This window comes from Lathamus discolor, chromosome 1 (assembly GCF_037157495.1).
Source record: "Lathamus discolor isolate bLatDis1 chromosome 1, bLatDis1.hap1, whole genome shotgun sequence".
Taxonomy (NCBI): Eukaryota; Metazoa; Chordata; class Aves; order Psittaciformes; family Psittacidae; genus Lathamus; species Lathamus discolor.
In genome coordinates, this window is record NC_088884.1 from 82188039 (window position 1) to 82213842 (window position 25804).

Genomic DNA, 25804 nt, shown 5'->3' on the forward strand with positions numbered 1-25804 from the left:
TAGTATGGGTCTTTCTGTTGAATCTTCTGAAGAAACACATTTTAAATGAACACGCAGGAAACTAATACTAATTAAGTAATAGTATTCTATGGAGACTTGTGGTAGACACTATAATGGTGCATTAGCGAGCCATGCATAATTCAGCAATACTGAATTCTTTCAGCCATCATCTACAGGGAATTTTGCATTAGTATGAACTTAATAATTTGTCCCTTTGTGTGCATGCATAAGCGTTCCTAAGGGCATCATTTGGCCCGCAGTATGCCTGTTACCAGAGGTGATGTACAAGAGAGGAAGCATCCATTCTAGGTCTTGGAAACCAAGCTGAGATGATAGGATAGGTCATTAGAAAAATTGTCTGATTTGTAAACAGACATTAGACATGGAGCCCTATGATGTGATTTCTTTCTCCCCCTCCCAACTCCCTCATTGTGCAGGCACATTTCCAAAAAGAATTGCAAAAAATAGGCAGCCAAGTTATAAGCTAGTATTTTTCAAAGCAATAGCTTAGACATAGGCATGTGAAAACATATGTAGGCACTTAACCAAGTGGTCTGGCAGTGTAGTCATCTGTGATGGAGTTAAAGCTACTTGGTGAGCTACCGCTAAAGTGCGTTATTGCAGTTTCATATTCTCTTCTTCTCAACAGCAAAGTTAAGCTGGCAGGGAATTTATTTTATCTTTCCACTGAAGTAGGATAAGAACATGTAAGTGGACTATTACCATGACTCAACTTACAAGAATTAGCTGTTACATTAGCCTTTTACCTCTTGCCTTGCCTCTTATTTTCAGAGGGTTGATGTCCTGGTTGCCCCTAGTCAGGCTAATGTGTGTGAATCTTAAGACCCTTATTTTAGATATTCATAAACCAGAAAGATGACTTGCTAATGGGACTATATGCGTATCTGATTATGTAGTATTTTATTATTGCTACCTTGTCAGCACAAACAGCAGGGGCTTTTGCAAGTCCCCTCAGCAGCATGCCTCTTTTTACCACCAGTTCTAAAAGTCTTGGAAGGGTATGTGTTCACCCTATGTCGCCTCATATTCTTATATCTGAGTTGCAGTAACCAAGATATATTTGTGTTCATTGCAAGTATTTTCAAAATAGCATGGGATAATTGTCCCTTTGCAAGCATCTCTCTCTAAACTATTGTTTAAAACTGCCAGATGCATCTTTGTTTTTTATTAAGAGTAAGGCAACAACAGAGAGTCTGTAGTTATCAGGAGATAATAATTCCCCAAGGGCATTTGAAGCACTTCACAACCAAAAAGTTGTGATTACTCCATGTTTGCTATACTGCTTATTATTCCTTATTGCTTAATTATGGAACCAGAGTGTGTTTCCTGAATGCTGTCATCTAAAGATTTGCAGTTCTCATGCTCTGCTTCAGTGTTACGTGGGCTGGGGAGCTTTGTAGTGTTTTGAGATGATGTAAAGGATAGCAGTAGGATGGGCCAGTCATGGCAACTCTTCTGGCCTTTGAGAGACCCAGGCATTCAATCCCTGCTCTGTTAAATGCTTGCTGAGAGGCCCTGATCAAGTCACTCAGCTTCTGCATACCTCAGCTCTACAAGTCTGCTCAGGTGCTACTGTAAATAAGGCTGTGTGAGTATCTAGAATAGAAATAATATAATGGACTTCATCTTGACCTCTAGGTATGGATTCAGACAGCATGCTATGAAGACACTGATTTTCTTTTCATTGTGCAGTGAGTGGTCTTTGGCGAAGTGCAGTGGCTGAGGGTTGTGTGTGTAGGGGGGTTGAGAGCACAAGGGAAGACAGAATTTAATATCTTAAAATCATAAAATCATAGAATAATTTGGGTTGGAAGGGACCTTCAAAGGTCATCTGGTCCAACCCCCCTGCAGTGGGCAGGGACATCTTCAACTAGATCAGGTTGCCCAGAACCACATCCAGCCTGGCCTTGAATGTCTCCCAGGGATGATGCATCCACCACCTCTCTGGGCCACCTATGCTAGTGTTTTAACACCCCTGCTGTAAAAAACTTTTTCCTCACATCAGCCTGAATCTCACCTAGTTTAAAAGCATTACCCGTTGTGCCATTACAACAGGCCCTGCTAAAAAGTCTCTACCTGATTTCACAAGCATGTGACTACAGCCCAGGTGGTCAGGCTCCTAGTGGCACTGAAGGCTCCATTGCTCTTGATCAGGGAGAGCCTCTGTTCACACAGAGGTTTATGCAGATTTCCATCTCTGGTTAAACTGATGTAGTTTGTGCTTGCCAGGCTGTGGTGTGTCATGTATGACACACAGGTGTGTTACTAGGTTGTCAGCAAGCTCACCTAAAATAGGCATGTAATGCTGCTGTGTTAGAAGAAGGCTTTGTGTCACCACTCTTTACTGATTCAATGAGTCTTAAATGACTTGCTGCCTTGAAAGGCAACATACTGTTGTGATTACACATTGGAAAAAAATAGAAAGTGTGGCCTTCTCCAGGCTCACTGGGCCCAGAAATCTACCCTGAAGAACTCTTTTTAAGTCTTTCATTTCAGGTTTCATTGAATCATGTAACCTACTCTAGGGAAGGGGAAAGCCATCTAGCATGTGTTTGAATATTAGCCTTGATTTTTTTATTGTTTACATTAAAAGGAAGAGAAGAAGATGGGTGATAAAACTCAGTTTCTGAATTATCAATTTCCAGATGAAACTCCTGCTGAGCTTCATTCCTTAGACTTGTTTTTAAAAACTTGAATAAGAAATAGAATTGGTGAAAATCCCTTATTGTTATAAGGTTGGCATAAAATCTACTGAATGAGGTGCTTTTATGTCAGGGGCCATATTTTTTAATTCCCCCTTTTCATTCCTGAAATCTGAACATTAATCGCACCTTCCATTTCAGTGTGCTCTTCTAGCATGCATCTTCTGTCTGTAAGATGCTGCATGCAGTCCTGCTAGCAAGCTCTTGTGTCATAAATAGAATTTGTTCAGGAAATAAAAATGTATTGTTTTCATTGTTAGAGGATGCTACTAAATTGGCTGTATGTTTGTCTAATAATCATATCTAAAGCTGATTATTCTGGTAATAGCCTTAAGATATTATTTAAAAATAAATATATAAATGCACTACTTTTGTACTAATACAAGTTTTTAATCTCTTCTTGTTTCTATGAAGTCTGAATGAGATTTTCAAAATTGAATAATAATTTGATCCGTTAATCTTTTGAAGCTAGTAATTTTATTTTCCCCTCTTTGCAGTCTCTGAGGCTCACAAATGAATAGAGCTTCATTACTGGAGTCTGCATTTAATAACCATTATCCATTATCTTGTAATTAAGACTCCCTGTAACGAATCATGAGGACAATGCAAAAATACATAGTACATTTCTTTAATGAACTGGAAAATGTTCATCTTGTTCTATTTAGTAATGAGTTGCTGAATAGTCGTTAAATCCACTGGAGAATAGAGCTAGATGGATTTTGAAGACTATCTTGAGTTTGTAGTTAATCTATTAGAATTAAAATTTCATCTTCTATTTTTATCAACAGCTGATTAGAAGTCATTCTGTTTGACCAAATTGATTAGAAGACCATATACAAGGGCAGCTGTTGTTTAATGAAAGTTTTTAATGAAACTGTACCATAGAGACTTGTAATTGTAAGACTTATAAAAGCTTTGACTTACCTTATAGTAGAAAAAAATGGGAAGTATTGCACTGAAGGACTTTTAAGTGCTACATTTCGAAAGGGAAATTAAAAATATAATTTGGCAATATTGAAGTTTCACTTCCACTGTTACTTGTTTTAATGTGACTATCAGATGTCCATAGGGTCTCTCTGGAAGGGAGTAGCTCTGAAATATGTAACTCGATTGTCTCTGTGCTCCATTCTTTGCAAAGCTCAATCAACTATTAATTGCCTCTTTTGTGCACTGCACATTCTCTGGAGTTAGAACTTTTTCCACAAAAAATTCTCTTTGGAATGGAAACTGTCACAGGAGGGTGTAGTTTAATCATCAGTGGGCCTAGACAGGAAGCCTACAAAGAAAGCTGTGCTCTTACAAGACACTATGTTAGTGATACCGTTTGTGTTTAAATCACAGGGCACAGGAACATGCCTGGCTTTGTCTTAATACCATCAAGGCTGAGACCTAGCTGTTTGCCAGTTGGCAGTGTCATCAGGAAGGTGGGTCTCTGGAGTGTGCTGCAGCACACCATCAGAGTGTCATCTAGGCAACTCTTTAGCTTGAGCCAGTAGTGAAACTTCCCTTGCTTACTCTAGGGAATGCTGTAGAGGTGTCATCATTCAAATAAGAGACAAAATGGACCCTAAGCCAAAGCTGAAGTGGAAGCAGATGCAGTTCCAATTGCCTTAAGTGGATGATGCACTACTGCATGATGGTTGAATTATCCCTCTTCTTCTCCCGATTACTTTTGATAATTAATGATCCCACAGTACATCTTTTCTAAGAAGTAGGTTCCCAGGGATGAAGTGCACCCTAATGCAATTAAAGAAGTTTTGTCATTGTATTGTGTCAGTGCAGGATCATACAGTGCAAGGCAAATTTTTTGGTTCACTTTTTTACCTTCTTGTTACACTGTGCTGCAGAATTCATTTTAAGCCAACCCAGAACAACAAGAATGCACAAGAATACTACGCAAGTATTCAGGACAGGTAGCGGAGACTACTATTCACAAGTGAGAAGCCAGGAAAAATAAGCCAAGGTTAACTCTCTTTTAAATAACACAGATGTTTTGACCTTATTACTGCATTATATCAGACTATGGGTTTAAGTATAGTAATTTGCAATGTTACAATTGCAAAATGCGTAAGCCAGTTTTTACCCTGTTTACGGAATTACACAGCTGGTTTCATAAATACACATGGGATTCCTTTCACTTTAAACAGCTGCAGGAGATACAATACTGGACTGTCAAATGTGAGACTAAATAGATGCAAGATTTAATTAAAACCTTATATATTCTATTCAGAAAGATCCTTGAGGAAATACTACAAAGTTGATTTAATGTATAATTTATTCAGAGGAAATAATTTCCATTATTGTAGTTAGACACATTCCTGTTCATGCATATATACACATATATTGGGTGTCTGTGCAGGAACATATATTATATTGGACTGTCCTGAAGAGACTGTTAGCCTGATAGCTAGAGCAAAGAATTAAGAGCTTGGATGTTCATTTAGCCACTGGGATGGCTGACTTGCTGTGAAACCAGATGGGTATCATCCTTCTGCTCCAGCCTCCACAACTCCAAGGTTAGCACTGTCACCACAGGGACGTATGTGTAAAGGAACGCTTCATAATTGCTGTGATGCATAAAATCATCTATGGTGAGCATGAACTACATATGTGTGGAATGCCTCTTGTTCTAAAACTACCACAAAGCTTTTTACTTCTTTTCAGGTTCTGATTTTATAAAGACGTCTACAGGGAAGGAGGTGGAAAATGCGACCTTTCCAGTTGGAGTAGTCATGATGCGAGCCATTAAAGAATTCTACTGGCAAACTGGCTACAAGGTAATTCTTACTACCTTTATAAAAGTTAACCAAACAGGCTCATTCAGCAAGAAAGAAGACTGTAATGGTTTCAAAGTGCAGAACATAGAAATCCACATACATTAGCTTCCATGGTTATAGGAGCCATAGGTAGTGGGACTTCTGTCTTGTATGTCTCATTTGATTTGCTATTATTCTAGTACTTAAAAAAAACAAACCCAAAAGGCAGTTTTCGGTTTCCTCCTTGGAATAACTGTCACTTCATTCCCTAAAAGCTCATGCGATCTTGATGCATCCCCTTTTGCATTTGGGTTTGAATTTTGTTTCACCATTTAAGGTATTTAAATGGTCATCTCCAGCTGATAGTGATTGGCATACTCTCATAAACCTCAGTGGAGCTATAAAAATTTATAGCAACTGAGAGTCTGTCCAGTGTACACAACTGTGTTTTCTGACTTTGTTCTGGCAACCCAAGAGATAAATTCTGCTCTTTCCTCCCTTGCCAAAGGGACTTTCCAAAGGGACAAAAAGGCAGATCCAGTTGGAGTCTGTTGTGTGGGATGGAGGGAGGGAGGGACTGGGGCCAGAAAAACATGTCCTGGTCCACATTTATCTGTCACGTCAATGTCAAACGAGGTCTGTGGATGCAAGGAGGAGGGGAGAAAGTATGGCAGAGCCAGTGATGAGCTATCCATGCATCCATGCTTGTGCTGAAGTAGTGGGAAAGGAGGAGGTTATTCAGGAAGGCTACCTCTCACTTCCTTTATCTACATGCAAGTGGGGGCTGCCAGTTAGATCCAGTGCTGAATGTTCAGCAGCAGGCTTTGTTTTCACCTGCAGCCTCAGGAAAGAAGATCATATCTCTAGCTGAAGACTCACGTTTCTCTCCAGCTCACCCTTCTGGAAGCGGCCTTTCAAAGATACGATGTTAGGACATGGGACGAGAGTGGGATAGGAGCTGGGATGGCTTCAGGGGCTGTTTGAGCTAGAGGAGAATGTGACAGCAGGTTAGACATGCGTCCATCTGCTCTCTGTGGTCATCTAAATGAGGCCATTGTGATCCCTGGGCTGTTCTCTCTTCCCCCTTCCCTAGCTTGCCTCTCCCTCTGACACACTACAACTCGAGCAGCTTGGATAGTCTTGCTTCTGTGGGACCATCGCCACTGCTCCCAACTTGAGGCAGATCACTGAGGCTGGGTGACTCACCTCGGCACTGGTGCTGCTTATAGGAGCTGTGCGCTAGAGGTTGGGCTCTGCTGCATCAACACAGCTTTGTACCTATAATTGGATATAAATGTTGAATTCACCTTTTGCTTTAAAAGGATGCATTCATGGTTTAAAATGTGTTATTAAGAATGAGTGCTTATGCCTGTGTGCATGTATGTGTCAGAGAATTAGATGTAAACTGACTTTACGTGCTTTTATTAACTGAAGACAATATTATCACTGACAAGAGATTTCTAAATGGTTTCTTTAACAAACTAATTTTGCAGCTGTAGGGATGCTTTCTAGCAAGGCGTTGGCTTGGAAAAGCAGGTTAATACAGAAATTAAACTTCTTCAAGGAAAGGAACAAGTTGCAGAGTAACATTTATTGACTGATAAGCTGTGGTGGTGATATGAAAAGTGTGTAATATAATGGGAGATAATCTTTTCCTGTCATTATTGAAGGACATACATAAATTGGTTTTTCTGTTGGGAAAACCCCCAATCCAGAAAAACTTATTACTTTTAATAATATAAGCTGAAGAGAAAATTCTTGAGGAGATGAACTTATTAAGCAAAATAATGAAATGCTGTGAAACAGCAGGAAAGTGGTAGCTGGACTTTGTACTGCTCTTGAATTAAATTCCAACCCCCCTTCCTTTTTACCTTTTTATGGCAGTCAGATGTGCCGTTTGGAAGGCTGGTAAATGGAGGACGGGCTTGTCTTTGTAATCTTATTTTTGTAAAGAGCTTTCAGAATTTGCTAAAAAAAGAAGGAATTCTGCATGATGTTTTTAATTCTCTTATTGACTCTATTTTAGTTGGAGGGGTTTTTTGACAGATTATCTCAAAGAGCTGTAATATTTCTAGGAAGAAATCTAAATTTGAATTTCATTAGGATTTCTCTTCCTGAGGGAAAACACATTCCCACTCTTTTAATTTATTGTCTAGAAGATGCTTTTCCAGTTGCCGTGGTTTAAATTCATTTTGGAAATCTAATGTGAACAGATGTATGCATACACTCATGCATGCATGCGTCCATCTAGACATCCATCCATCCACAAAAAAAGCCAGTCTTCATGTTTTGGATTTATCAAGCTTTTCTTGTTATTGTTCTTTATAATCTTATTGGAAATATGCTGTTATCACAATGCTTCAGAGTGAGAGAAGGATTTATTCTATGTTTGTTTGTCCTGAAATCACTCTAACAAAAATTACCAAACACATTTAAAAGCAGATACTTTTTGATTCCCCTATTCTATCCATACGGTACAAAGAAATCCTCAATGCAGTGAGGTTTCAGGAATGAATATGCAGAAATCAGAATGCTAATTCTTTCAGAAGGCAGCTGCCAGGAAGAAGTATGGAAGGTAAAGGTTTATGGCAGAAGGAAACGTAGAAAGAATCATGTGCTACTGTACAGATTGTTCAGATGTAATTACTGTATTTTGTTAATGCAGGAGCACTTTTTTCCCAGGTCTCCTGGTTTTTCAAGAGGTTAGCAAGCTGCTACAGGCCAACATTTTAGCTAATGCAAGTGACAATTTTTGACGAGGGGTTTGATAGGTGCATGTCACAGGCTGTGTCTCAGAATGAGATATGTTTAAATTACAGCTAACCAAAAGACTGGTGCTAGGGGTTCATGCCATGTCACCTCAGTGCTGCCTATGCACAGCAGGTTGATCAAGGGACTCAAAAGAGTCTTTACCTCAAAGTTATGTTTTTCTTGACATGTATGCCTCTGCTTACATGGCAGTTCCCCTGACCAAATATGACATTTATCTCACATCAAGTGACTGAAAGCTTATCCAGAGTGTGTTGGGAGGGAAGTTTTGCAGTTCCTGTGAAACACAAAACTTTCAGTTTTTTGTAAAGTCAGACCTAATTAAATTCCCATTTGGAAAATTTTAGTGAGAATTAAACGTCTGATAGGTTTGAATGTACATCCCAATCATGTATTATTTGGTGCACAGTCTGTTTATAAAGAACAGCCATCTCTCACCACTCTCCCCATGAGTCAGCTGCCTCACATGCTTTATTTCAGCGTCTTTAGTATATTGTACATGTATTTGTTATTATATATTTGGAATTAGTTTACAACATGGGCGGTAGTGATACACAGATATCCCGGGTCCTGCCTAAATCCCTTGGCCTAATATGTGCTGTGGGCTAAGTACTTTCATTAGACCTCAGACTCACCTTCTTAGAAGGTGCACTGGGGTCAAAAGCATTACTCCCTCAGTTGCCATGCCTCGTGATCAAAATGTTATCTTTCGCAGTGATGGCTGAAGCTTGATAGCTCTCAGCACTAGTCTGGAGCTGATACTGTTTGCAGGCAGGTACTTACTGAGTAGAGTTGTTACATACACCACAGGCACTTTGAGACTGCAGGTGTACAAATGCTGATTGCTCTTCTGGGGTTGCTGATGAATGAAAATGTGTATTGCACTTCTTTTTGCTGTATAAAGGTTGGATTTAAACCTGCTGGGGGCATTCGGACAGCAAAAGAAGCTATTACTTGGCTTATGCTGGTGAAGGAGGAATTGGGAGTGGAATGGCTAACACCAGAGCTCTTTCGCCTGGGTGCCAGTAGTTTGCTGGGAGACATTGAGAAACAGGTTAGTTTTTAATGTTTTTCAGCTTGATGGAGGGAAAAACTAATCTTTCTAAATGTGCTGGCTTACTTTTATTGCAGAATATGCTTTTCAGTGCTGTTTAAAAGATAATAGAATGTACATCTAATTCATTATTAAAGACAGTTTCACTTCCAGCCCGCTATTTCTTTAAATTTGGCCTGTTGTTACAGGCATATTCCAGCAACTGGCAATTGACTTGGCCAGGTTTGCAGTGCAGTGAGCAAAGAGGCTCAGTTTGTACAATTGCAGAGCCTTTTGCAAATGCATGGTGGTGCCCTTCCCTGCATTCCTAGCTGTTGCCGGTTCAGCTGACCCTCAAGATAACTCACACACCCTTTGTGTCACTGTGCTGCAACTGTTCACAATATATTTCCATGCTGTGGAGAAAGTCACGTCTCGCCCTGCATATGGTACTGCTGATAGAGAAGTTTTTACATATTGATTATTTCCTGGGGAAGACAAGCAATTGCCTCCTACAAAGCTTCATTTTGCTAATTGCTTTTATTTTTGCGCAGGCTGGTCGCTGTGTTTCCTGGCAGGAAAACAGTGTATGAGGTGCAGTGGCAACGTGTAGTTCCTGGTGGGCAGAAGGGTTCTGACCTGTCTACCCACGACCTACTTCACTGGCGCAGGGTATCAACCCTGAAGGATACAACATAGCTGAGAAGAGCATAAGCAATTTTGGATACTTTTAATGTCATTAAATGATGCTGAAATGGTCAAAATTAGATCACAGTGAGAGTAAAGCAGTATCTTTCACCTTGCTCTTTTTGAAAGCTTAGCTAAAAGCAAAAAGAGTCATTGCTTTTTTCTTTTTTTTTCCAGCAAAATGTCATTGCTTTTTTCTTTTCTTTTTAAAGCAGCAAGAGCCCTTAGTTCAGATCCTATGAACAAGTATATAAAGGTATACTACATCATATTTTATGCACACACATACATAGACACAAACAAATATCCATCATCTTCATCTGGCATGCCTTTAATTTGTTACTTCCTTGACATTTTCAGATTTATAGACATATATAATTCCATCATAAATTTTCTTTTTTCTTGCAGATTTTCTACCATGTGACTGGCTCTTATCCACTTCAGCATGACCTGGCAATGGCTTAGACACAAAATCAACTCAGGATTACTTTTACAAAAGAGGTCTTTAAGCAAACAACATTCAGAAGTTTTCTGACAACCAAGTGCATATGATAAAAGACTAATTCTCCCTTCTTCATATTTTATAGTATATAAAAATATGCTCGTCTGCTGGTTGTACTTGATCCAAAAGCAGAAAAAATGATAATTCTGAAATAGTTAAATAGTTAATACTTACAGATTTGCAAAGTTAATCTTGCAAAGTCTTCCTCAGACTAGCCTGAAAAGCTTATTAATGGCAACACTGAAATACTATGAAAAAGATTTAGGTGGCCTGGTAACACTTTGCAGTCACAGAATATGAAATATCTGTGGAATGTTTCAGATTACTAATTAAGAGCTACCTCAGACAAAACCTTCTGCCACAGATGTGTTGCACTATTAATTGTTATGTTGATTCACTTTCAAGCATTGTAACCTGAGAAAATGAAACTTGGCTATTACTTTCTTTTATAAAATGTCTCTGCAGCAAAAGAAAACCTTTTTTTTTTTGGCATTTTTTCCCCCAAACTTGGGCACAGACATCCATATTTAGACCCTTGAATAAAGGTGGCTTGATTTCTAGAACAGCTGAGTATCCACAGTTGCTCCTGAAGTTAATGGGAGCTCTGGGTGATCAGAACAACTGAAAATCAAGCAGCCTTATATAGGTGCCTAACTATGCATTCATGGGCCTATTTTTAGGCATTTCACTCTTAAATTTTAGTCTAACTTGCTTAGAAGCTCCCATTCCTGTCTCCTGTCATTTTAAAACACATTCATGCAAATCTTTGCATCTTAATGTAGGGGGGTTTGACTGTCATTTTGCAGGTGTCACTGCTGTGCTGGCTTCACCTTGGTCATTCTAAAAATGATTTTTTAATTTAAAAGGTGATTTGAATTTTATCCTATACAGGGTTTATAGCTGTAATATAGAAAGTACTTTTCTCAGAGCACATTAAGAATAGTACTGAAATTATCAACACCTTTTGAATATCAGACTACAGCTAGTAGATTCATTATTTTGGAGCTGCATTCTGCTCACTAACCAGAGTTGTACTAAAAACTTAATTATCTTATCATCATGACTAGTCTCACTGACTTAAGTAGGTCTCATCAGGGAAGTAGGAGAAGGAGGATTTTGCTGTAAATCAAGCTACAAAGGTACATTTATTGCTAAGAGATCTGTACTTCATAAAGATAATAACTCTGTTATTTATCTGGCTATGCCACCTGAATCAGTGGTGCTCTACTGAACACCTTGGACAGATAGGAAAGCTGAATAGGGGAAAAAAAGCAATAATCAGAGAAACAACATCTACAGAAAGTAAAATCCTATATGCAGTGCTCAAAAATAGGCCTTAATTTCCCAGGAAGTAGTTTGTCCAAAGCTCCCAACCTTTTTCTACTTCAGGTCTCAACACAGAAAATGAGGCTGAGCAGTGACTATATTTTCACATTTGTTTTCCTGGAAAGTGGCCTTTTTTGCTACAGGTTTTCCTTCTGATTTTCCTGCCAGTTTCCTGAAGGAAAAGTCCAGTGCCTGTTTGCATATTTAGGGGAAAATTCTGCTGAGCTTGCAGAAATACAGAGCCTGTTTTATGAAGTCAGCTCCCACCAGGTGTTTGCCAGGTTGACCCTCTGCCCTCCCAGCAACCGCACATTGGATTTTGCTGCTGTTTAGCCGTGTAAATGTTAGAGTGTATTTCAGTACTTCCGTAGCAGAGAGATTCACTTTACTTGCAGAGTACACTTTCTTCTTGTTGGTTGTCTTCTGGACATTTAGGCTGAAGGTACAAGCCATTTTTTGGAGATGCTTTAGTTTCTAGGTGAAGGACTCTCCGTAGTTCCTTAAAATTAATGCAGGTACAACTTTGCCACCTAACTATTTAACGTGAGTTACCTCTGAGAACAACCTCACTGTTTCAACAGGAGCTACGTGTCAATTAATGAACTTGCCAAGAGGAATTGTTTATATTTCTGTTGACAGCCACCCTTCGTTTTGATGTGCACATCAAAATGGGCTGCTGCTGGTTACTTTGCATTAGAGGGAACAAGCTCCGTTTGCAGAGGAAGAGGTTCAGCTTCCTGAAAAGTCAAAGATAGCTGCTACCCTTTTCCACGAACACTGCAAACACACGAGTGTGAAATACTGTGCAAATCCAAGCCAGCCAGTGTTTTGGGAGAAGCTGGATTGGAAAGTAATTTAAACATTTTTCTGTTGAAACCTGTAATTTTGGGGGCAAAAAAAAAAAATAAATACGTAAAAGTAACAGACTCTGTAAAGACATTCAAATAAAGGTGATCCTGGTTTTGGGGTGGGTTTTTTGAGGAGTAAGCAGGAGGCTCAGTGTTACGGAGTGACTGCTTGTTAACTTCTGTCTGACTCAACTGAGTTGTATTCATACTGTCTGTGGGTGTGGATGCCCAGTGTGACCCAGAGCCTTGTCTCTCACTTCTACAGAAGCTGCTGGTACCAGCCAGGTGTTGGTCGGTTGACAGCCCTGGGCAGTAGGAGGAGATGAACTGGGGCTGGGGCTCCCATAAGGAGCAACAGTGGACTGGGTTGGAGATATATAACAAGGCATGGCCAGGGAACCCATACAGGAGATAGATACCAACAGCACAGGTCCAAGGTCCACCCTGGAGGTAGGGACACCACTGCTCCTGCAACATAGCTCAGAGTGGTGCTGAGCTAAAGTGGGACTCCTGAGCCCCTGCTGTACGTGGAGAGAAGCTGGGCAGGGCCAGTGGTGAGCCAGTGAGAGAGCCAAATACAGGGGATACAGGGACTAGCATGCATTTTGATCTCAGGTCAGAGGCCAGCATGGCAGCATCTACACCCTCACCCATGGGGAAATAGAAGCCCTCACAGTGTGGTCTCCCAGGCTTGCTGTCCTTAGCCCTGACCTACACTTCCACTGCCCTCTCCTCCACCTTTCCCATTGCTGACACTGCTGCTATTTAGTTCCCATGGTTAGGAAGCAGTTCAGATTTACTGAGGGTGCTGCAGCTGGGTGTCACTCCTGCAGACAGCTTGTGAAAAGTAATGGGGACCTGAACTCAGGAACCAGGGAGGGGGCAGCTCTCCGTCACTGCATAGACTTCAGGAAAAGTTCAGATTTAGCACCGTGCTTCAGGCCATTAGGAAAGGAACAGGCAATTATGTGCTCCCATCTAAATATATTTCAGAGTGTAACATATGTTTTGTGCAAGTCAGTCTTGTATACTAATTTATTATTTTTATAGCACTTATTCATTTAGGATTTTAAATAGCTTCATTTTATAGACCACATTACTTTGAAAAAAAAAAGAGAATAAATTCAAGAGAAAGTAAAGTAGAAACTGCAAATCTAGAAGATTCTGCATCAGCTTATTTACAAGAAGAGGGAATTGGGAGAGAGGGTAAGCTTTTTTTCCTGGTTTGTAGGAAACAAAGATATTAAATAGTAATTATATGTGAAGTGTACGTATCAGCTGGGGCAAGTAATACTTTGATATCTTTATTTCATCAGTCATATAAGTTCATTCTTTCATTTCCTTTGTGAAGCAGGGAACATACATTATATACCATAGCACATGCTACTGAGACAGAAAAAATGATCTACTTTTAATTTTGTTTTGCTCAGTTGGAACTATGGCTTCCTGCCTCCCTGGGGGCAAAAAGACACAAAACAACAACAGCAAGTTTTACCCAAATCTTGGTGAGCTTTCGCTGAAATTACCAGTGCTGATGTCTGAATGTTGTGTATATCCTGTGGTAGGAGTGGAAGGAAGGAAGGAACTGCCTTTAATTAGATGTAACCTGCCGAGGAGAGAAAGAGAATTGTCCATCTGGTCAGTCCTTATTTAATAGGGCAACCAAGGATAAGAGAATTCTTAATATTCAAAGACACCATAGGCAAAATTACTGGTTTAACGTGTTTATTAAAAATCCCAGAAAGCCGGAACTGTGCTAAACTAGGAGGTGGTAAGAGAAAGAAAGAAAAGCATCAAGAAGGGAATCCTTGCACTCCCTAAAAACAGGAGTAAGTGAGTGATGGAAGACTGTCAGGTCCCAACCAGCTACACTCTAGAGACCTTTCCTCGGTTCTAGACAATTGACAGATCATTCCCCTTCTTTGAGGACCCACAGTAACCACTTAGCAAGAGAAAGTGTGACAAAGTTGTTTTAATATCCTTCAATGAAAGTTAACATTGGTGCAATGAAGGAGTGCCAACAAGATGCTCTAGCCATTCCTAATGAGTCTGGTGATTTTAAGTGACTGTTTTGACCAGTGGGGACACTTGTGGATTGCTAAGTCTTGGAAGTTGCAGAAAATCTGGTCTTCTGAAAGCAAAGCTTTCTTGAGTCATTACAGTTTCAGATCTCCAAGATCATAGCGAGTGTTTGAAAACACTGAATTGTAAAATCATCAACTTAGAATAGCCTCCTTAGCTGAGGTGGAAACAAAAGATACTTTAAAGAATGGTAACAAACTGATGAGTTTGTGCCCGAATTGACAACACTTGTTTTTTTCAAGTTTTGCTTTCTGCATGGGAGGAGTAGAGGAAGGGGCTTTGCAGGCTCAGCTGGTGGAGTTTACCATCATCTCCATACAGAACAGTGTTGTATAAAACCAACCCCCAAAGTGGATGAGCATCTTTACAGTCCTCCTCTGGGCTCACTCAAGCAGGTCCATGTCCCTCTTTTGTTGGGGGCCCAAAGACTTACATGAGTTCTCACCTATTTATTAGTAACAAACAAGCAAACCAGCCAACCACTTCATATGTCTGGGTCAAGGCCAGTGGCAAAGCTGGTTTGGTAATATCCCAGCTTAGGGGTCTTTGCCACTGTCGCAGTCTAGAGAGTAAGTAGGCTGATGGAGGAGCCTGCCGAAGGGTTACCATCGTGCCTGCTGGCTGCACGAACCAGTGTGTGCTCTTACTGCCTGAGAGGCTGCCCTGAGGGTAGAAAGTGCTAAAACTGTCTGTAGTTTAGATTACTGGTCCATCGAGAACTTTTTTTTCTCCACTCTAATGCTCAGACCTGAGCAACCAGTTTTCGAGTAGAATCTGGAGAAAGCGTATTTTCCATGATTTAATTTAATTACACGTAAGTTGATTAAGGTTGTTATCTTCATTTCCAGGGGAAATGAAACGTTCAGCCGGCATCATGTCAGAAGCCTGGCTGAACGCAAGCACGTCTCAGCACTGGCTGCTTTCTGCTGCTTTCAGCAGAGTCTTGGGCTTTCTTCAAAGTACAGGCACTGACTGACCCAGAGCATTTCTTTCTCTACCTTATTTAAAGGCATTGAATTGAACCAGAGCAAAGGATGACTATCCAGGCTCTGAACAAGAAGTGCTTTGTGTTCTAGTTAGCACAAAAATCCCAACAAACCCCAAAGAATGCCATCACCCTATCTGACAGTGACTGTAACGAGGCCTCTGGGAGGGCAGTAACAGGATGATATAGATAAAGTTAAAACAGAGGGGTAAAAAAAGAAGTTGTGAGAAGTAAGGGACATCGTCACCATCGCTGTTACTGCTTCACAGAAGTGTAATCTTTTGTGATCTCTTTGGAACAGGAGGTAAATAATAAAACACAAGGGAGAGAAAAAATTAACTGTAGTGTGTGAGTGCATGTTAAAACAGATGTCAGATTAAAAATAACTGAAAAGGAAATTCTACTGTAGGGGAAAAACTGCTTTTTCCTTCAACATTTTATATTCCACCTTCATTAGGCAGAAAGTGAAAGAGCTGTAAAGGAAAAGGGGAACTTTTGTTGTTTTCCTCTGAACATTAAGAGCCTAATGCTAGTGCAGGGGGGATGCTCTGCAATACATGGTGCTGGAGCAATTCTCAGGATGAAGCCCAGAAGCAGTGAGGATGTTAAACAGATGCACTGTGTGTGCAGAGCCCTGGGACTTGGAGCTTTAAACCTGCAGTGCTGCACATCCAGTTGTTTTCATCCTCTCCATCTTCCCTCCCTTAGTCCCTTCGGGGTTGACGAGTCTTCTAATGTTATAAAAAATAAACCCTGCAATCTGGTAGGATCACATCATCCAGTAATGCCCCTGTACTGTTGATCTAGGCACCAGGGACTTCATTCTACTTTCTTCAGCACTTTTAAACGAGCTGTTTTGGTGTTTGTTGACAGCAAAGTGAGGAACATTTACAAAAACACATTTTTCCCTGTGTAGCAGCTGGACCAAACCCATCCTTGGAGATGGCAAGTACTCACAAAAATGCCAGTGCCACTCTGTAAAAAAACTGTAATCCTGGGTCTCTTCTGCTAAATGTGCTTCAGTATGGCTCCTGAATTCATGGTCTGAAAAGTGACCTGCCCTGCACCTGGTTAAAGCTCAGGGAAAAGGTCTGTAACTAGTGCCTCAACTTACAGGAGGAGTCAGAAATGGCAAATATCTTTGGCTGCCTTACTGGTGTGAATGTCCAATGTACTCAAAGAGCTCAATGAGATCCAGAACGGGTAGATTCCTACAGTGTTTTGGAAAAATACCTTTACTTTCCCCTACCATTATCTTGGGCAAATTTCCGCAACTTGTATTTCTTTACGATGCTGAAGCTAAGGAAGAGGCAGCTGAGACAGAAGAGTATCCTAAAAGGCATCCCCAGCAGACTGAAGGCAAAGCCGATTCACAATTTCTGAAACTTTTTCCTTAGCTTGTCCTGAAAATGCCAGGCAAGATCCCAATGCAGAGTCCTCCTAACCAAAACCATTCATGAGCATCTTGGTGCTAACATTGGTTTAGGATTTGCCAGAGAGGAAGGAGCAGATGCAGCCTGAAGCAACTTCATGCAGTCAGTCAGGGTGAAATGGGTACATTAGCAACAAACACTACTTGTTAAATATATTGTGTTAGGCTCCAGCCAAATGAGGCTGTATTAGCACCACATTTTCAGGGAGGGTCCGTAGGTGTTAATGGCCACTAACTGGGCACACACCACCTCTGCCGACCTCAAAGACACAGCAGAGAAGCAGGAATGTCCCCAGCAGCAACGACTTCCCCAGCCAAGGTGGGAAGGCTGATGTCTCCAGGAGGTTTCACTTGTGCTCTTCTCACTAATCTGATTTCATTCAGCCCCCAACCCGTGCTTCTCACTAAAGAGAAAACAGCGACCTTCTGCTCTGAATGAACAAATAGGTACATAAATGAAAGCCACTTGAACTGCAGGAAAATATCTGTCCGCTCTTAATTGAGCACGTGTTTTCAGAGCTGCCTCCTCCAGAGGAAATTTCTTTGTTAAGCGTTAATTTCATTTCATTTTGCTGAATGAGCCTGCCATTGTCTCCAATAGAGGGCCTCAGAGCAGTGTGTTACAGTGTTTTAGAAACGGATTTAAACCTGTATCTGTACTTTGGGCTTAATTTCCTGCTGTGTAACTCTCCTGAACTCAATGGGATGTGAAACTGGTGCAACACAGGGAGAGAAAAAACTGCGCAACGCCTCAGAATACATCAGTGCTTTGGGTTTTGCTGACGAGATTAAGAAATGCAGCGATGCCGGGACAGAATTTTAAATACACGTGTGACAGGTGAGGCAGATGAGTAAGCTAATTGCTGCTTGTGTGTTTGAACACAGCATAATTGGTCAATAGGGTATGTTTCCAGAGAAGTGAAGTGCATGAGCAAAGCACAAATAGAGCTTTAAATCCTTCCTTAGAAACTAGGCTTATTCTAGGCAGAACTTAGAGGCTCTACCACTCACAAGAGTCATACACGTTATATTTTCCATTATGCTCTGATTGTGGTGTTGGCAAGCTAATTGCTTGGACTAAAATTTTCTGGATAGATGTCTTCCTTAGCTGAACTTTCTTCTAAAAAAGAGTCAGAAAATAAAGCTAAATAAGAATACTGAATGGGCTGTGGTTTTTAGCCCACACCTAGAAACCTTGGCAATTGAGCTTTGTGAAATTCCCACATCTCACAGCACGAGCCTGTGGCAAAGGGCAGAATAGTTCCTGATCCTCAACACCTGCCTTTTGTGGCATTAGTATAGCGCATGGTACCAGCAGCAGGAGAGTAATTCCAACAGCCAGACCAGAGGGAGAGAAAGAATCTGACACAGGTTAGAGAAACAGAGGAACCAGGGAGTGCCAGTGTGAGCAGGGAAAGTGGAAGGAAAAGAGTGTGGGGGAGATGCCTCAGAAGACCAGAAGCAAGAACTGGTAGCTACACAGCAGGAGTGAGGTGATCCAGGCAAGAAGAGTGGGAATGAACCTGCCAGAAACACGGTGCCTCGTCAGGAGAGGGGGAATACGGAGACCAAAAGAAAACATCTCGCAGACCTAATCTCTTGTCCATGAATTTAATTTGGGGAATGGCTGGAAGAGAGATGGACAGACAGACCAGTCAACGTCATTGTCACTGAAAGCAGCATTTACAAAGGTTGAGCTACGGTGGCCCTGGCAACCTAAGTACTAAGTGTTCTGTAACTTTAAAACGCTTCACCCTCCTTTATTCCATGTTTCTTGTCATACACATTGTAAACTTAATTCATCTGAGCAATTAAGCCATGAGGTAGGGATTGATTTATTTTGTTCTGTTTTCGCACAGCACTTGCTGCAATGTGTTGCGGTTCCTGGCTAGTGCCCTGACGTGTCACTAATGCAATACTGTGTTGATGGAGGTACATGTGAATTCCAGCAATGGAGGAGAATGGTTTGATGCAAAATAATGGGTTTATATCAGGTGCATGAGGCAAAAATAGCCAGTGGACGACTTAGGGTGAGTACCAGCAAGTCTTTCTGTAAGTAGTTAGGTGAAGCTGTTTGGAAGCCCATCAGGGAAGCAGCAGAACCCCATCAGCTGGGAGCCAACCGAATATGAGACAGCTTCATTCAAAGAGCACAAGCCTGGGGCGGGAGGGGCAGGGGGCAGATGTGCTACATGGTCTAATGGGTCTGCTATGTCTTTAACTTCTCTGATTCTGCACAGTCTTCACTAAAAGCCATCACAAAGGAGTGTCGAAAGACTCAATACATATTCATGGGCATTTCTGGAGCTGCAAACTATGAAAAGAAATCAAGTTGCTCTTATCCATGGACTGAAATTGAGAGTACAGTCTAATCCAAAAGGATACCAGCTCACAGAGTGGTGTATGAAAATCTCATAAAACACTGCAACACTCCATAAATAATTTTCAAACAAGAAGCTTTTTGTTTCACTGATGGCAATACTAAAAAGGAAGAATGGCAAATAGCCATCAAAAAATGCCTGAAACAGCCTGCACTCTGTACCGAAGTTAACTTTAATCACTGCAGGAGTTACACACAGAGTTATCAGTCATTTGTTAGAAACCGCAAACAATCATTGCAGTGGTTTAGATTAACACGGACCAGAGCCTGGTGCCTTGCCAATGGGGCACCACGTGACGGGCAGCCCATGGAATAAACATTCTGGCACATCAGCATGCTATAAATCCTCCAAATGAAAGAAATTAAAAAGCCAGGAGCAATTCTGAAAATGATTTATGATTGGAGGTGCACTTAGGAGTGTTTTTATTGTCACGGGAACATCTCCTTTCTCATCCTTAAGGTGACAGACCCACTCTGCTTCCCTCCAGATTTCTTAGGCTACCCTGTGACTACACAGGGTGCAAAAGCAAGCACCCTGGGAGCACACTGTGGGGGGAGGGAATACCAGGACTTTACCAGCATCCCCCTCTTGTGAGGGTTGGCTTTGCACAGCCTAAGGGTAAGAGAATTGCAAATCTGTTCTGACATTTTAAGTATGCAAAGAAACCACCCCAGTTGTGGGGTGGTTTGTTTTTTTTCTTTTACAGCTATACCATAACCATGCTCCTAAGTGCACGTATAAACATTTTATAACATGGATTTGGAATAACGCTTCAAAAATAAACTTAAGAATAGTTCCTGAGCATAAGGTATTCTTATCAAAATAGCAGTCTGTTGCAAGTCAACCCTTTGCTCCATACGTAAAAAGATGCAGCACTATCTGTTAGTGTAGTTCTTTTGTAAATATTACTAAACGTTTCACTAAAATATTATTTTAGTACTAATATAGATATGGTTTTTTTAAACAAAATTGCTTCCACTATAAGCTGAAAGGCAGAAGATTGTGGTTTACAGGCAGAATACTCTAGCTAAAGAACAGCAGCCATGGCATGAGCAAAAGCCTGGATACCTTGCATATCCAGGATATGGGCACAATAGTTAATACTGGTCCAAGGCAGCGACACCCTGGGCCATGAACACAAACTTAACTGCAGCATCACTGCCTTCCTGGTTTCTACTTTGGGCATGTCTTCAGGTGCTTGGCCTTTTGCCTCTTGTTCTTCTGCACTGGCACTGGGGTGTCCCACATGGGGTGCCATGCACATGTACCCAGCAGAGGCAGCTGGTTTGGGTACATTCGGATTAGCAATGTCTGACCATTACTGCTTCTGTGCATAGCTGGAACAAACCTGTAAAAAACATAGTCTGCACGGGTGTTTATTTCCATTAAAGGCTTACACACCTCCCAGCATTGCCTATTTTCTGTAGGTGATTGTGGGCCCCTGTGTTGATCTCAAAGTATTTCCTCCACATGTTCCCACAGGTGAATTCTTAGGGTTAATTTTACATCTATCTACTAATCCTTCTGATGTCCCCATCCTGGGGCAGCACAGCAAAACTACTTGTATATCTTGGTTGGAGGTTGGCTCTTCAAAGCCAGCAGCTCAGGAGCTGTCTTATAAAACTTTGCATGTGTTTGCTGAATGTGACTTTTAGGGGCCACGCTCAGACCCACTGACACCCCCATCTCCATCAGTGCTAGGCAGTGCCTTCCCCCCAGAGATACCGTGAGTGGACTGACAGCACGGGGCACAACATATGGGGATCTGCACTGCAGGCTGGTGTTCTGTGACCTTATGAGGTCCCTTCTCATCCTCACATGGGGTGGATGTGGTGGAAGGGCACAGGGTTAAAACTTTCTGGAATTATTTATGGAAGCCATTTCTTGAATTTGCAAGTGTTTATTTACATTTTGTAAGAGTCTTTTATTATGGTTTGCCTGTTGTGCTGCTGATATTGAGCCTGGATGTATAATTCACTGATTGCTAGTTAATTACATGTCATTAATAGATCAATAACCTGCTTTGATCCTGATCTGCTTTAAAACATATGAATGGGGCAGCTTTTCCTTGCAACAACACTCATCTTTCTCTGTCCATTTCCCAGAAATAAACCAATGAAGCTGTAAAGCAGACACCAATCCCACCTCCCCAGGTGCAAGTATCTCTTTACACATAACATACCTTGTACACCATGCTGAACAAAAAGGGTAGAATGTGATAAAAAGGAGCTGGACACTTAGGGATAAGTTCCCCCTGGCACAGGAAATGAAAGTCACAACTAAGTGTTCTTGAGGGTAGCAGTAACTCCGGGTGGGGGAGAAGACCAACGAGCTCTTGCAGCACAAGGAGAATACTGTAAGGTGTACAAATTGCGCTGAGGGACACTGAAGGGACTGGAGCTGTCTCAAATCAAGTGAGCACAAAGAAGGCATTAAGCCATTCAAGCTTCCTCTCTGCAAAGCCTGTGCTGAGGCACTGCAGACTTGTAGCTCAGTAGCTTCCCTGCCTCTGTACAGACCAGGTGTTAGTTTGCTCTGTGCATCTAGTCTGGTCTTCATTCCTCTTCTCATTTTACTGACAAAGCTGCTGAGCAGTGACTGCTATGACAGTAACAGGCACATGTGGATCCCTATTTAATGAGAAATAACCTGAGAGAAATTCTCCATCTGCATAGCAGGTTAATGTTCCTCCGTTTTTCTAATTTGGATTGATTTAGAAATGCTTAGCCATAATTTTAGCAAGGCAGATGCTGCTAGAAATGCAAGATGCAGCAAATAGTGATTTAATCATTGAACTGTATTTAAACCAAAAATATGAGTAGATGCAGTGAGGGACAGTTTAAGGTGTATCAGCTCCATTGTAAGTGGAGAAGCATGTCCGAAACAGTGGCCTGGGACCAGCCATGTTCCTCCGTGAACCGAGAGGCTGTGATTCCACCTCACAACCCTACGCACCTCCAGTTTGGTACTTCAGTGTTAGAATCTGACCTGCTCGCATACAAGGTATCATCTGTGGTTTCAACAGTGGCTCTGCCTGTCCCCCACCCCATGAAATCCACATCTAATCTCCCAGTGGACAGACCGATCTCCATTCTCTGAGAGAGATCCCACTTTCACAGTTTGTAAGAATGTACTAAGGATGTACGCCTTGTCTCACGGGGCCTTTTCCTCCCTCCCACCCCATCAACACTCCAGCATGAAAACGGGATGCCATCAGGCACAGTTATTAATACACAATAGAAGTGCCATGTGTGATTGTCTGCTTTTTATGTAATGCAGATTTAGAGATTTCATTGTAAAGTCATTTTAAACTCTGAACTAATGGGTAGTTTGGCAACAGCTTCTAAGTATGAAATCATTATTAATTCCTTTAGTACCATAATAACATTGATTTAGATGAACTCTTATAACATAGAAATTGTATAGTATTTAGCTGTAATTAACGTCCCCTAATTAGGAAGTATTGCCAAGTAGTTTTCTCTGCTGGCTCTGTTGTACTTAAGTGCAGCTGGATGAAAATTAACCACAAAGGGAACAGCTTGTGTTTTATGTGAAGTTTGCCTTTGATTGATTAAAAAACTATTCCTTGGTACTTTATTTTATTACCAAAGGGGGTGCACTGGATTATCAATGTTACAGAGAGCCGCAAAGTCCACATGCTGTAAACTACACACACATTTGTATAGTATATAAACCCAATGACTTAGCTACACATTCAGAAAATTCACAGATTTATTTTGTCTCAAAACCACAAGTTAACCATAATAAAAATCAATTTATTTTAATGTGGCTGTTGTTAATAAAGTCTGTAGAAATTTAAGCAGAATTAGCATAATTTAATGTCCACTCAGAGGGAAGAGCCATGCACTGCAAACTGCGAGGCATTTGTTGATGTGAAAAATGCTGACATTTTTGGAAATTCAAATTATAAATGAAACACTGCTGTCAGTTTACTGTGCAACTTCGTAGCATATGGTGCTTCTGCTGGTGGGTGTTATTTCAAAGTTTGCAAATCACACTATGAGAGTGTCCCTCTGGTGAGCTCTTGCAACGCTTAGCAACTGTGAATCGAGAGTGACAGTATAGGGGAAGAGGGACTAAAAAGGATTCGAAGTCAGTAGAACAAAAGCGAGGTCTATAAGTTAATACATACTTACAGGGGGGAAAAAGGAGGCCAACATGCTAAAGCTAGAAGAGATTCAGTGCCTCTGTTCTTGCAGAATAATGCACAAAGTCTTCTAAATTGTTAAAAGAAAAATATGGCTTGTCTCTCACGGTCTCTTTGACTTTGGTACGACAAGACAATTAAAACAACTGCAGACAGGACATAGAACCGTTCACTTTCAAAATGTCAGAGTTGCTTTGAGACCCGATACAATCTCCTTAGAAGGTCCAGATGTTTCCTTTACCCATATCTCTGAAAAAATTTCATACAAGCACAAAATAGCGTTCACTACTTGAAATGCATTGTCCACCTGAGGCTGTCAACACAGAGGAAGAAAGCCAGAAAAAAAGTAAGTTCTGTATTAGCCCAACAATGTGGATTCTAACTAGTCTCATAGAAAGCATACACTGATAACTTAAATTTGAGTAACTAAAACACGATGATATCCTACACCATGGATTTCAAGAATCTGCCACTCTGACCCCTTTAACATGCATATACACTATCAAGAAAGGAACATAAAATGTGGATTCATTGTGATTTGATCTGGCTGCTGTTGCTACTCGTTGTTCTACTCCAGGTAGTGATTTTTGGCACCAAGATGGAACCATGGCTGCGTGGTACAGTCCTCATCAATTTGCCAATCAAGCTGTCTGAGAATACAAAGTGATGGGGCTGTCAGTAGCAGTTCAACCATAAGCAATTCTAAACTAAGCAATTTGGAAATTTAAATAGTTATAATGACCAAGATTCTCTGCATTGGGCCCTTAATTACTGGAATGTCAGTTCAGCTGAAAATTGCCTTTCCCAGGTAATGATAATTCTTAGAAAAGTCTTTGCTTATACACCCACCCATAGCACTCATTAAGTCAAGCTTCTTCCTTTTGTCTGAGGAGCTGTCAATTTTATGTGACATCACCAATCATCTGCCACCTAAAAGATCTCTAGGCTGTCTTGCTGAAGGCAGGCTTATTCTCTTTCGGCTGCAGCACACTGTGTGGCAGCACAGCACTGACAACATTGCACCAAATGAGTGTAATGAGTTGCCCAGTCTTGGCACTGCTAAACAATGAGCCACTGAAGTTTGGTTGTTGGCGTCTTGAGTGAAGCTTAGAGCCCATAAAATAGCAGTGTATGTTTTATGTGTGAAGGGAAATGCTGCTACACAGCCCTACGCAACACTCAGCACTGGAAAAGAAGGTTGACATTCCCTCCATCACTTCACTTCTGGAAAAGGAAGGGAGAGGGATGTTGCTATATTTGCTATATCAGAGGCCTCCCCCTGAAGTGGTCATAAGGGACAGAGATGGGTGGAATGAACCTGAGGTGCATGAACATGTCTCAATGTATTCTGTATGTCCTATTTCTTAAATTTCTTTTGCAGTATTTTGCTATTTCCAATTCAGAATGATTGCACTGTGACTGTCCGTGCCAATCAATGTTTGTGGACATCACAAGTTGTTTCATCTTTAAGAGAAAAAACATGAAAAAGAAGCAAAACCATCTCCATGACCAGAACGTGCACATCAACAATCCATTGCTATTGAAACCCGTATTGGTAATATTATTTATTTCCTGCAGAAGGTCAAAAGCACCCTGCAGTTGTGGGTACAGAACAGTTATGCTTTGCTCCCCTCTTCCAGTCAAACTGGAGGAGGCTTTGAGTTCTGCCTTCATATGACTAATATGGGATTCCAGAGAACCAAGCAAAAGTAAGAGTAGCACAATTACATCTGCTGAAAAAGTTAACATTCAAGTGCCCATGCTTCTAAATTGAGATTAATTCAAATAATTTGCTTCCTCATCCTGGCAATGTCTCATGTACCTCTCTGGCACCATGGCCAATACATGGCATTGTTTTACACACAAAACAGAGAAAAGGGACTGCATTAGTGGTTTGAAAAGGGAAGGGTGTTTCTTCCATGCTACTTTCTTGACTACAACTCCTTTCCTCACTGGCCCTACGAATGTGATGCTGAATGTGCCATTCTTCCACATCTGTAACCGCTGCATAAGGTTTGCAGTCGTATTCTCACAGACAAAACTATTTTTACTAGTTTGGATGTAACTTGCTCACTCTATCCCTGCTCCTGATTCTTGGCTTGCATACAATGA

General features: G+C 41.1%; 1 protein-coding gene across 2 annotated transcripts in view; it reads left to right on the forward strand.

Moving 5' to 3' along the window:
- DERA (deoxyribose-phosphate aldolase) overlaps window positions 1-10804 on the forward strand; it is a 52633-nt gene extending 41829 nt beyond the window's left edge. For both annotated transcript variants that reach the window (XM_065683347.1, XM_065683339.1), the window contains exons 7-9: window positions 5388-5500; window positions 9153-9302; window positions 10377-10804. In XM_065683347.1, the coding sequence (XP_065539419.1) occupies window positions 5388-5500; window positions 9153-9302; window positions 10377-10433 (320 nt within the window). In that variant the 3' untranslated portion in view covers window positions 10434-10804. The remainder of the gene's footprint in view (window positions 1-5387; window positions 5501-9152; window positions 9303-10376) is intronic.
- Window positions 10805-25804: the final 15000 nt, after the last annotated feature.